Source organism: Lucilia sericata, unplaced genomic scaffold (genome assembly GCF_015586225.1).
Source record: "Lucilia sericata isolate MDLA Ls3-8-SP2 unplaced genomic scaffold, ASM1558622v1 Contig001169F_arrow, whole genome shotgun sequence".
Taxonomy (NCBI): Eukaryota; Metazoa; Arthropoda; class Insecta; order Diptera; family Calliphoridae; genus Lucilia; species Lucilia sericata.
In genome coordinates, this window is record NW_023995138.1 from 97,821 (window position 1) to 111,902 (window position 14,082).

Sequence of the window (14,082 nt, forward strand, 5' to 3'; positions counted from 1 at the left end):
AATGACGATCATGACGATGATGATCATCATCATTATCTTCATGTACAAAAACAAAACTGTAATAAAAAATATATAGAAAAAAAACACAAGAAGAATAATTTCATTCGATTTTTTAACTCAAAAGGGAGCACACTCACACAATACAACAATAACAACAAAATCATTATTCAGAATCTTTTTTTTATATATTTCTATTTTCATTATTATTATTGTTGTTATTTCACCAAAGTTTATTCACAATTTAAACGGTTGAGTGTGAAGATACGAAACGATTTTTAGTTCGCATGCAAAATTTAAGAGCAGAAGATTTAAAAAAAATAAAATTAATTCGAAAACCTTCTTCTAACAAAGTAATAATAAAAATAGAAATTAATAAAAGAAAGTCGCGTATCTTTCTTTCACCTTTAAAAAACAAAGTTAAAAAAGAAAAAGCCCAAAAAAAGAAATAATAATAATAAATTCATTAAACAAATATAAAGTTCTAACAACAACACCAAAAAAGTTAAAAAAATAAAATAATAACAAAATAAATATAGAACACATGAATTCAAGCGGAAGTTGTAAATTTACTAATTGCATATGAACAACAACAACAACAAAAAGATATTTATTTATATAAACATTAATCTAAAATTCCGTTATTATTCTGTCGCAAATAATCTGGATACTAGTGTGAAATAAAATTAAATTAGTTAAAATTTCGTACTTACAGCAAAAGCCTCAACCATCTTAAAGATCGTTGCCCTCAATTTAAAGTTTTTTTTTATTCAAGAATTAACGAAGCAAAAATTTATTATAATTTGAGGTGCGTGTGTTTGGTGGATTTTCTAAACTTTAAAAATGAAATAAAATATTAAGTGAAAAATTGTTGTCTAAAAACAAAGATTTATGTTTTTGTAGAAAAATATATAAATCATGGTTGTAATTATTTATGGTGTAAATAAATACTTGGCAAATCGTTCCCACAAGAAGACATAGTTTTTAGGAATAATCATAAGGAAACTTAACATAAATAAAATTTAGAAACAACTTGAACTTTTAAATAAAAAAATATTGTATAAAACTAGTCTATAGTCTAGTCTATAGTCTATCTATGTCTGTCTATAGTCTAGTCTCTAGTCTAGTCTATAGTCTAGTCTATAGTCTAGTCTATTAGTTAGTCTATTAGTCTAGTCTATAGTCTAGTCTATAGTCTAGTCTATAGCATAGTCTATAGTCTAGTCTATAGTCTAGTCTATAGTCTAGTCTATAGTCTAGTCTATAGTCTAGTCTATAGTCTAGTCTATAGTCTAGTCTATAGTCTAGTCTATAGTCTAGTCTATAGTCTAGTCTATAGTCTAGTCTATAGTCTAGTCTATAGTCTAGTCTATAGTCTAGTCTATAGTCTAGTCTATAGTCTAGTCTATAGTCTAGTCTATAGTCTAGTCTATAGTCAAGTCTATAGTCTAGTCTATAGTCTAGTCTATAGTCTAGTCTATAGTCTAGTCTATAGTCTAGTCTATAGTCTAGTCTATAGTCTAGTCTATAGTTTAGTCTATAGTCTGGTCTATAGTCTAGTATATAGTCTAGTCTATAGACTAGTCTATAGTCTAGTCTAGTCTAGTCTATAGTCTAGTCTATAGTCTAGTCTATAGTCTAGTCTATAGTCTAGTCTATAGTCTAGTCTATAGTCTAGTCTATAGTCTAGTCTATAGTCTAGTCTATAGTCTAGTCTATAGTCTAGTCTATAGTCTAGTCTATAGTCTAGTCTATAGTCTAGTCTATAGTCTAGTCTATAGTCTAGTCTATAGTCTAGTCTATAGTCTAGTCTATAGTCTAGTCTATAGTCTAGTCTATAGTCTAGTCTATAGTCTAGTCTATAGTCTAGTCTATAGTCTAGTCTATAGTCTAGTCTATAGTCTAGTCTATAGTCTAGTCTATAGTCTAGTCTTAGTCTAGTCTATAGTCTAGTCTATAGTCTAGTCTATAGTCTAGTCTATAGTCTAGTCTTAGTCTAGTTAGTCTATAGTCTAGTCTATAGTCTAGTCTATAGTTTAGTCTATAGTCTAGTATATAGTCTAGTCTATAGACTAGTCTATAGTTTAATCTATAGTCTAGTCTATAGTCTAGTCTATAGACTAGTCTATAGTTTAATCTATAGTCTAGTCTTTAGCCTAGTCTATATTCTAGTCTATAGTCTAGTCTATAGTCTAGTCTATAGTCTAGTCTATAGTCTAGTCTATAGTCTAGTCTATAGTCTAGTCTATAGTCTAGTCTATAGTCTAGTCTATAGTCTAGTCTATAGTCTAGTCTATAGTCTAGTCTATAGTCTAGTCTATAGTCTAGTCTATAGTCTAGTCTATAGTCTAGTCTATAGTCTAGTCTATAGTCTAGTCTATAGTCTAGTCTATAGTCTAGTCTATAGTCTAGTCTATAGTCTAGTCTATAGTCTAGTCTATAGTCTAGTCTATAGTCTAGTCTATAGTCTAGTCTATAGTCTAGTCTATAGTCTAGTCTATAGTCTAGTCTATAGTCTAGTCTATAGTCTAGTCTTTAGTCTAGTCTATAGTCTAGTCTATAGTCTAGTCTATAGTCTAATCTAGTCTTAACTCTGGTCTATAGTCCAGTCTTTAGTCTAGTCTTTAGTCTATTCTAGTCTATGATCTAGTCTATAGTCTAGGCTATAGTCTAGGCTATAATCTAGTCTATAGTCTAGTCTATAGTCTAGTCTATAGTCTAGTCTATAGTCTAGACTGTAGTCTAAGCTATAAACTGGTCTAGAGTCTAGTCTATAACCTAGTTTAGAGACTAGACTATAGACTAGGCTGGTCCATACTTGTTTATAAACTCCATAGACTGTTTAAACTATTTCACAATTTAACTTTTCCATTCCTGCCTCCAGTAATTATCATTCTAACAAATTAAGTCATACAATCTTAACTTAAACTTACGAAAATTAAAAATCATAATCATGACATCAGTTTACTCTTAATAAAGAATTCTACAAAATAATTAATTAAAACTCTATTTGAATAATTTAATAACAGCTAAAATTTAAAAATACTTATTTCAAATCGTTAGATTCTCAACTCGTAACATCATCAAAATTTTGTTATTGCTTTTGGTTTTTTCTGTATTAAAAGCAATTGTTTTAAAATGAAATTTACGGATTGATGAACAAGTATTTATTTTGTGAATTTTTGAGGGTTTAGGCTAAAGTTATGGATTTTGTTGAAAAAAAAACGTTTTTTTAGCAACAAAATATGTTAATTAAAATTTGGTATTTTTTTTTGCCACAAGTAGCAACAATTGTCATTTTAATACTAAATACAACCTATTATTATGATATAATTTTAAACGATAAATCATATTTAACCTCAACCATAACCCCGTGATAAAAGACAAAAAAAAAAAAAAACACACAGAAGCTGTTTGTAACTTGACATGACAAATGACAAATGAATCATTTAAAGAATGATGTTGTTTAGGGTTACAAACCGGGCTTAAATGTATGTTCTGTATAAATGTTTCGTTTGGTATCTTAATCTTTATGTTTAGTTACATTTAAATATATTATGTTGGTCAGGCATGGAAAACTCAATACTTTAATATTATTTAGGTACTTTTTGACATTGAAATATACTGCAGTATTGCCGTATCGTTTTTCTCTTATAGGTTAAAAAATGCATTGAGTATTCAATAGATTAAACCACCGACTAGTTAATATAGTTGTCTACAGAGTCTAGTCAATAGACTAAATAATAGTTTAGTCAATCGAGTAGACAGATCAACAGACCAATCAATAGTCTACTCAATAGGCTAGGATATAGATTAGCTTTTAGATTAATCTATTGACTAATCAATAGTATAGTCAACAGACTAATGAATAGACTAGTCAGAAGACAAGTCAATAGAATACTAGTCAATAGTCGATTTAGATAGACTAGTCTTTTGACTAGACTTAATAGTCTAGTCAAAAGACTAGTCAATAGACAAGTTAATAGAATACTCAGTAGACTAGTCAATTGACTAATCAATAGACTAGTCAATAGACTTGCCAATAGATTAATCAATGGACTAATCAATAGACTAATCAATAGACTAAACAATGCTTTAGTTAATAGACTAGTCAATAGACCAATCTATAGACTAGTCAATAGACTAATCAATAAGCAAATCAATAGTCTAGTCAATAGACTACTCAACAGATAAGTCGATAGAATAGTCAGTAGACTAGTTAATTGACTAATCAACATATTTGTCAATAGACTAGTCAATACTAGTCAATAGACTAATAAATACACTGTCAACAGACTAGTCAAAAGACTAGTCCATAGACAAGTCAACAGAATAGTCAGTTGACTAGTCAATTGACTAATCAATAGAGTAATCAATAGACTTGTCAATAGATTAGCTAAGACTGATCAATAGAATAGTCATGTAGTCTAGTCTGTAGTATAGTCTGTAGTCTATACAGTCTAGTCTACTTTACTCTACTCTACTCTACTCTACTCTACTCTACTCTACTCTACTCTACTCTACACTGCTCTACTCTATTCTATTCTATTCTATTCTATTCTATTCTATTCTATTCTATTCTACTCTACTCTACTCTACTCTACTCTACTCTACTCTACTCTACTCTACTCTACTCTACTCTACTCTACTCTACTCTACTCTACTCTACTCTACTGTACTCTACTCTAATCTACTCTACTCTACTTTTGACTAATCAATGGACTTGTCAATAGACTAATCAATAGTCTAGTCAATAGATTAGCTAAGACTAATCAATAGTCAATAAAGTAGCCTTTAGACTAGTCATTAGACTAGTGAATAGACAAGTCAATAGAATAGTCAGTAGACTAGTCAATATACTAATCAATATATTTGTCAATAGACTAGTCAATACACTAGTCAATAGACTAGTCAATAGACCAATCAATACACTGTCAACAGACTAGTCCATAGACAAGTCAATAGAATAGTCAGTAGACTAGTCAATTGACTAATCAATAGACTTGTCAATAGACTAATCAATAGACTAGTCAATAGATTAGCTAAGACTAATCAATAGAATAGTCATGTAGTTTAGTCTCTACTCTATTTTTGACTAATCAATAGACTTGTTAATAGACTAATCAATAGTCTGGTCAATAGATTAGCTAATCAATAGTCATTATTCACTAGTCATTAGACTAGTGAATAGACAAGTCAATAGACTTGTCAATAGAATAGTCAGTAGACTAATCCAAAGATTAGTCAAAAGTCTAGTCAATAGACTTTTGTAGACTAGTATAAATACTAAAATAGTACTTTTTTCAAAACGTAAATTTTCCATGCCTGGTGTTCTTGTTGTTGCTTGCTAGAGTTGTTGTTAAGGTTTTTGGCAAATCTATCTGCTTGGCTGAATAGGTTATTGACTGTTTTTTGTTTTAGGTTCTTTAACTATTAGATAAAAAAAAAACTCTTGGAAAAAAGGTCTGCAATTTTTAATTGATACTGTAAGATTTAAACAGCAATTTAACAGATTTTAAAGCAGAACAAATTTACTTTTTGTATTTCTTTATTTAGAATTTGACTTTTATTTGGAATTTCCAGCAAAAATCACTCGAGCATTTCTTTTTTTTTTCAAAAGTCATTGTTTTGCTTTTGTTTTAAGTTCTTTCTTTTGAAATTGGTTTTCTTTTTAAAGTTTTTTTTTTACATTATTCTTAAACCACCAACTCCATTGCCCTGAGACTTTTTTTAAGTCTTGTTTTAAGTAGTGAAATTGTTTTTTTTTTATTTTTCAGTTCTATCCAAAGTAATTATTTGTTGTTGCTGTCTTTGTTTGTTATACTATTTATTTACTTTTGTTTAAAGAAAAAATTTTAAGGTGAAAAGTTGTTAGAAGTTATTTGTTTAGTTTAGTGTAAATTGTCGGAAGTGTGTAAACGGTTTTGCCAAAAAAAAAAAAAAAATCTCAATTTATTAGAGGGAATAAAAGAAAAAATTCTAACAAAATTTTTACTTCGTTTTATTTGTATGTAAAAAAATTATAACACTTTTATTGTGCATTTCATGGACAACGGTTGTGGTTTAATAGAGAAAATTATAATTAAAAACTAAAAGTGTGAAAAAAAGAAATTTTCAAATAAAAATTAAAATTTTTATTTTAAAATAATAATAAAAAATAATAATAACAAAAAAATCCTTTAAAATTTGTGCAAAAAAATATTTTTTTTAGAAATATTCCTAAAAAGTTTTAAATTACAAAAAAATATGATACGTTGGAAATTATTGAATTATTATTATCGACTATGGACTTTAATCAGTTTTTGCTGTTTACTGCCAAGGATTTTTGCCTTAACTGTAGATAATCAATTGGTTTCAGCTAGAAATGGTAAGTTTTCTTTAACTTTTCTTAGATACTTCCTTTTTGAACTTGTCTTTTTCAAAATTCCATTTTTGTAAAACTTAATTAAAGCCTATACTATATCATTGTCAGGCTTAAGACGGCTTTAGTTCCAAATATAATAGAATCGATGTTATTCCTTTGATTGAAAATTTCTAAGAAACTAAGTCTAGTAAACTAGATTTCTGAACATTAGATCATAATTTCCTTCAAAAATCGCTATAAAGAGCTTTTCCATCCAGGGCAACAAGATCGATAGATGTATTTTTCAGATCTTTAGAAAATGACTTGAACATGCTTCAATCAATACCAATTAATGGACTAATCCATAAAGTATTCATTCGGTGATCCTATAGACTAGTCATTCCACTAGTCCATTGATATGGTCAATCGACTAGTCTATAGAATTATCAACCGATTAGTCCATAGAATAGTCAATATACTAGTTTGGTAAAATAGACAATCGAATAGTCCATAGAAGAGACAATCGACTAGTCCAAAGAATGTTCAGTCGAATAGTCGCCGACTAGTTCATAAAATAATCAATTGGCTCAAAATAGTAGACTATACTAACGACATAGACGAAAGACGTAAGGGCTGGGAGATTGTAGACTATAGACTAGACTATAGACTAGACCATAGGCTAGACTATAAGCAGAAGAGAGAATCTAGACAGACGGAAAGACAAGGTATAGACGAGAAGAGACGAGAAGAGATAACTAGACTACAAGAGACGTAGACAGACTATAGACAGAAAGAACTACTATAACTAGAATAAGACTGAAAACTAACGTAGAACTACGACGAACGAACGAACGAACGAACGAACGAACGAACGAACGAACGAACGAACGAACGAACGAACGAACGAACGAACGAACGAACGAACGAACGAACGAACGAAACGAACGAACGAACGAACGAACGAACGAACGAACGAACGAACGAAAGAACGAACGAACGAACGAACGAACGAAGAACGAAACGAACGAACGAACGAACGAACGAAACGAACGAACGAACGAACGAACGAACGAACGAACGAACGAACGAACGAACGAAGAACGAACGAACGAACGAACGAACGAACGAACGAACGAACGAACGAACGAACGAACGAAACGAACGAAACGAACGAACGAACGAACGAACGAACGAACGAACGAACGAACGAAAGAACGAACGAACGAACGAACGAAACGAACGAACAAGAAACGAACGAACGAACGAACGAACGAACGAACGAACGAACGAACGAACGAACGAACGAACAAGAAACGAACGAACGAACGAACGAACGAACGAACGAACGAACGAAGAACGAACGAACGAACGAAGAACGAACGAACGAACGAACGAACAACGAACGAACGAACGAACGAACGAACGAAGAACGAACGAACGAACGAACGAACGAACGAACGAACGAACGAACGAACGAACGAACGAACGAACGAACGAACGAACGAAAACGAACGAACAACGAACGAACGAACGAACGAACGAACGAACGAACGAACGAACGAACGAACGAACGAAACGAACGAAAACGAACGAACGAACGAACGAACGAAACGAACGAACGAACGAACGAACGAAACGAACGAACGAAACGAACGAACTAACGAACAACGAACGAACGAAGAACGAACTAACTAACTAACTAACTAACTAACTAACTAAACTAACTAACTAACTAACTAACTAACTAACTAACTAAACTAACTAACTAACTAACTAACTAACTAACTAAACTAACTAACTAACTAACTAACTAAAACTAACTAACTAAGAAAATAACTTTGACTCGATTTTGTGTTAAAAGGTCTCTTATTACCCGTTAAATAATCATATGGATAAAATTAGATACTGATATGTTTATCGTCATTGTGACCCGGTTCACATGGACCGACTGAGTAACTTATTTTTCTAAGACAATACGATAAACATGATGTCTCGAAAACTAAATGTCATAGTAAATAATTCTGAGGCCACATCAGAATTCAGACCAGCTACATCTTTTTCAGATTTTGATTTTTCGAATTTTCAAATTTTGTAGGCCTATGCCTGGTTTAAAATATTAACAATATAAACATTTCCATACATTTGCGTATGACCTTCATGTTTTCAATTTTTTTTGAACAATTTATGACAAATATACGCATTAATTAACAACATCTATTCTAAATAAAACAAATATTTATTTAATTGTTGAAAAAAAAGTAAAAATTAATTAAAATTCAAACTAAGAAAACTCTATAACATGACCTTTGCAAAAGTTCAACCATATAAATCGCTATTGTTTTACAATTATTTAGTTATTTTCACAATAAGTAGAAAAAAGAAAAATTTAAATAATTTATTTTAAATTATGACAAAAAATCATAACAATTGTAGATTTAATAAAACAACTAAAAACTATAACAGAAGAACAAAGGAAACTTTAAACAATTGTTATGTTAATTAAAATTTAATAATATATTTTTTTTTTAATAAAATTAAAATGCTTTTTTTAAGGCTTATAAATAAAGGACATTTGTCAAGTGTCAAAATAAAGAGCTTTTTTTGGATTTGCAAAGTTTGAAATCATTGAAATTGTCATATGTATGTGATTGTAATTGTTTTAATATTAATATGAATATAGCAACAACTACAAAAATATTAAATTTTTTACTTTCAAATGAGGCTAAATGAAAAAAAAAATGTTCAGTTTGTTTTTGTTTTGCCTTAGTTGTTTAAAGTAGTAGTAGTTTTAAATACTTATTTTTCTAAACGTCATGCACCAGAAATTATTGTTTGTAATTGTAGCATTTGTATTAGAACTAGTGTTGTTGTCTGTTGTTTACATATCAGGGCTGGACACTTACAATAAGAAGATGAATAGATAAATGTTCAGTTTACTCATTGTAAGGTTTAGCTCTGTGTGCATAAAGTAATATGAACCGATTTGGAACGTTTTAGTCAAATGCGGAAATATATGTTGTTTCTTAACCCTTTAAGTGCAGCACTATAATCATTAAAGTGTCTTTATGTTTAAAATAAACTAAAAAGGTTTAATAACTAAAGTTCTGTCTAAACTTTGAAACGAAAAACACTTCTACGGCAAATAGTTTTTAAGCAATATACTAAAATTTCCATCTCTGATTTTCATAAACATTAATTGTTATCATTTTCTTCTCTACATATGTTAATTTTTCGTTACCGTGTTAATGACTTCATGACTTCTTCTTTATTTTCTCAACTTAACTAGCATTCATTTATATTTACATGATTCTACAGATTTTTTTACACCGATTTACAGATATGTACTGTTCACATTATACATAATGTACCCTAAAAAGTTAATTATATGTAAATTTAAATTAGTTTAGGTGGGTGTTAGTTAAAATTTAACTTACATATTTACCAAACAGTTAGCAAAATGTGTTTTTACTTTACTTTAGATTAACAAGGTCTAAATTTGAATAATAATTACATGTGGTAAACAAAGATTTGTGGTAAGCTTAACCACCCAGTTTAGAGGTTAAGTTAAATTAAATAACGCGTTATAAGGTTTTGATTGAGATAATAACGAAAATCAGATCGAGATCAGCCGTAGATCCTCTAAAAACTCCCTAGTTGAGAAAATAATTGACAACGCAACGTTGTCAACATTGCAACAATTGTTGTTAAAAAGAATCTGAACTCAAATGGCTATCTTCAGACTAGAGCACATACTAGTCTATTGACTACTCGTTTGATTATTCCATCCACTAGTCTATGGACTTGTCTATGAACTGGTCTATGACTGAGACTATTGATTAGTCTACGTACTAATCTATTGTCTAGTTTTTGGACTAGTCTATTAACTAGTCTTTGGTCTAGTATTTGTACTAGTTCATTGACTAGTCTTTGGTCTACTCTATTGACTAGTCTTTGAACTAGTTTACTGACCATTTACTAGTTTTGAGTCTAGTCTATTGACTAGTATAGTTTTGAGTCTAGTCTATTGACTAGTCTATTGACTAACCTTTAGACCAGTCTATTGACTAGTCTAGTCTATTAACTAGTCTTTGATCTAGTCTTGGAATAGTTTATTGACTAGTCTTTGGACTAATCTATTAACTAGTCTATGGACTAGTCTATTCATTATTCTATGCCCTAGTCTATTAACATGTGTATGAGCTAGTCTATTGACAAGTCTATGTGTTAGTCTATTGATTAGTCTTTACTATTGACTACTCTTTGGACTAGTCTATCGTTTCTATGTTCAATATTACAAACGTTTCAAAAAGTACCAGTTGAACAAAAAATAGTACCAAACAATTCATCCCAAAAGAAAATAAAAAAGTTACCATTTGAAGAACACAGCTTTCAATCTGACGCAAAATTTTTAATATAATGTTTATATGTTCAATATTATGGCAAACTCAAAAAGTACCTTTTGGAGAACGAAAAACTACCAAAAAGTCCCCTCTTATAGATTCTCATTTACAACGGGCTCTTCATGCTTTATTTCATGTTTTAAGTTCAATATTATAGAAAACTCATAAAATATCAGTTAAAGAACGAAAAAGTACCAAAAAATAGTCCTTTGGACCAAAGTTACAAACCTAACAACATTTACCTAATGAAGCTATATGTTGTTGTTGTTTTTCCTTTTTGTCAAAGCATGCCCAAAAATGTCATATTTGGGAGAAATGTTCATAGGTTGTCTAGAATTTTTGGTCATAACACCCTTATTTCTGACCGATTTTCTTCAAAGAATGTCTGAAAGAATTCTTAAAGAGTTAGGTCCTAAAGATATCAGGAGTCTTCAGAAAATTGATTTCAACAAACATACAGACAAACGGACATAGCTTAATCGATTCCGTTATCTATAAGTACTCGGAATATATATACTTTATAGTTTCGGAAAATTAGATTTACTCCCTTAAAGAGCTCAAAAACATATCGAAATAATGATTGCAAACCCACCAAAGTATATATCTATGTATATTCTGGGTTATTATTAGATTCAAAGAGGATCTAGCCATGTCCGACTGTCCATCTGTCTGTTGAAAACATTAGAAAACTGAAAATTTAGCCAAATATTTACTTGGTATTAATAATAGACCAAATCGGTTTGAACACAGTATCCATATAAAGTCGCTTTCAGAAAATTACTTTATAGTTTATAATCGGCTTAGAAATTCAACTAGAATGATGAAATTTCTATTTGTTGAAAACATTAGAGAGCTGAAAATGTACACAAATATATCGTATAGATGCTATTTGCTTGGTATTGAATATTGTGAAAATCGGTTTGACCTCAGTACCCATATAAGGTCGCTTTCAGAAAATTACTTTATAGTTTATAATCGGCTTAGAAATTCAACTAGAATGATGAAATTTGACAAACAAATTTAATTTAAACAAAATTCTATTAATCAAATTTCATCAAGAACGGTCCATAATTCACCCTAACCTCTCATAAAACCACTCTTTCCGAAAATTACTTTATAATCGGCTTAAAAATTGATGTAGAGTGATGAAATTTGACAAACAAGTTTTTTATAAACAAAATTCTCCGTTGATACGGACATCAGGATCGGTCCACAATTGACCCTACCCTTCATAAAACACCTCTTACAGAAAATCATTTTATTCATTCATTTTATTAAGAGGAAGTCAACGAACACTTTTTTTACCTATTATTAATCGGACGCAAGTCCCCATTCAAGGCTATCTTCCGAAAATCATCCTGATGCTCTTATTATTATCGTTATATGAAGAGGATTGCAAAATGCTCTCCCTAATGAACCTATTTGACCAAAAATTCAGTCGAAAAATTATGAATTGTTTAAAATGTTCTGAGAAAAACTTTAAATTATTAATTAATACAAAAAGTACTTTTTATATATTGTTAATAATAATTATAATGAAACTCTCTAAATTGTTTAAACTATAACTACAACAGTTGTAACCTGTTACACAAAGTAAACCAGCCCTTAATGGCATAAACAATTTAATTTTATTAACAATAGTACATAATACTATTTAAGTGAAGTCAATTTCTTAAATGACCTTTTTAGCAATTGCATAATTTCCTTTATTATGGACAATAACTTTAAGAAAAAAAGAAACTATTTAAACACTTTTAATTTCTTTAAAAATAGCAAAATATTTCAACATTTATTGTCTTTTCATTGCAGATTGTTTTGAACGTGTAGCATTGGAGGCCATGATACCGTTCGAGAAGACATTTAAAACTGAAGACACCAATTCGTTGCGCATGTGCAAAGATAGATGTTTGCAAGAGGGTGACAAATGTCAATCGATTTCATTTGGGTAAGTTACTGCACAATTGGAATGATTAGCTAATAATGATTACTTAACTGTGTATTTCAATAGAGTGCATCGACGCGGAAATGGCACTTGTCAGCTGTCGAAGGAGAAATATAAATTGGGTTCACGTCCCAGTGGTGTGATATTTGATCCAGATTTTGATTTATATGCTAGAAAAACAAATTGTTTTGATTTAAGCGATAATAGTTTGCAAGATCAATCAGATCATTTGGAACAAACTGATGGTTATGGTACAAGTTTGGCGCCCACTACTCCAGTTTTACTGCCTAGTAGACCCTCTGAGGGTACACCCATTTTACTGGTCGAGCCTAGCCCTTCAGTAATGACTACTTTAGAAGAGGAGACAACTCGTTATGCCTCACCTACTGCTAGTTATGGTGATCCCACCACTATTTTTACACAAGGGCCACCCACCACCTATGAGCCCAGTACACAAAATTTACCCTCCACTCCCGCCTCTAATGGAGATCGTTTGTATTTTTCACAAGATATTTATCCTTTATATAAATATCCCACCCTTTATGAACCCAATTATCCAGCACCTAATCAGGAAGTTTATATACCAGGTGGTTATGCCGCTAATGCTCAAGAGGTGGAAGATCGTTATCGCCCTACTTCGTATGACAGCAGTGTAAGACCCTCAGCTCCTACAAATTACAATGGTCCTCCCAAACCCATCTTTGGTTTGGGTTATGGTAATGGTTATAGCTATGGCCAACCTGAATCGTACAATCCTGCCACCATGAGACCTCAAGATTCAGGATATTCTTCTAATTCCCAAAGGCCCACAAATATAAATAGAGATCCTGCTAGACCTTCTGGTTATGACAACAATCACCGAGATCCTAATCGTCTTTCTAGCTATGATAATGACAACAGAGATAGAGATCCTTTGAGGCCTTCGGGTTATGATAGTACTTCCCCCTCTTCCTCTAACTATCCCCGACCGGATAATGGCCAAAGTTCAGCACCTTCTTATGGCAATAGACCTGCTAATAATGATCCACCTCCTCCTTATGGTCCTAGGCCTAATAACGAACCACCTTATGGCGCCAGGCCAACTAGCTCTTCACCTCCTTATGAACCAAGACCGGAAAACTCTCACAGCTCTCCTTCGCCCTATGGTCCACCCAGACCTTCACCTCAGCGTCCTGGGGACTATATGGATTTTACTAATAGACCTGATGCTCCCGAAGGTACAGCCAGACCTTCTACTTATGGTCCCGGTGGCGGCAATACTTTTGATAATAACTATATGCGTAGAAATGGCACTGCTGCTACACGTCCAGGTGCACCGGGTTACAATGATAATAAACATATCAACACCTACTTTAATCCAGATGATTATTTAACGGGCAATAAGAGTAAGTGTTATATTT

At 31.3% G+C, this 14,082-nt stretch overlaps 1 protein-coding gene across 1 annotated transcript in view; it reads left to right on the forward strand.

The window, feature by feature from the left end:
• Positions 1-227: 227 nt before the first annotated feature.
• LOC119610361 overlaps positions 228-14,082 on the forward strand; it is a 46,558-nt gene continuing 32,703 nt past the window's right edge. The window contains exons 1-4 of the mRNA XM_037965531.1: positions 228-350; positions 6,209-6,364; positions 12,550-12,685; positions 12,749-14,067. Coding sequence (XP_037821459.1) covers positions 6,244-6,364; positions 12,550-12,685; positions 12,749-14,067 — 1,576 coding nt within the window. The 5' untranslated portion in view covers positions 228-350; positions 6,209-6,243. The remainder of the gene's footprint in view (positions 351-6,208; positions 6,365-12,549; positions 12,686-12,748; positions 14,068-14,082) is intronic.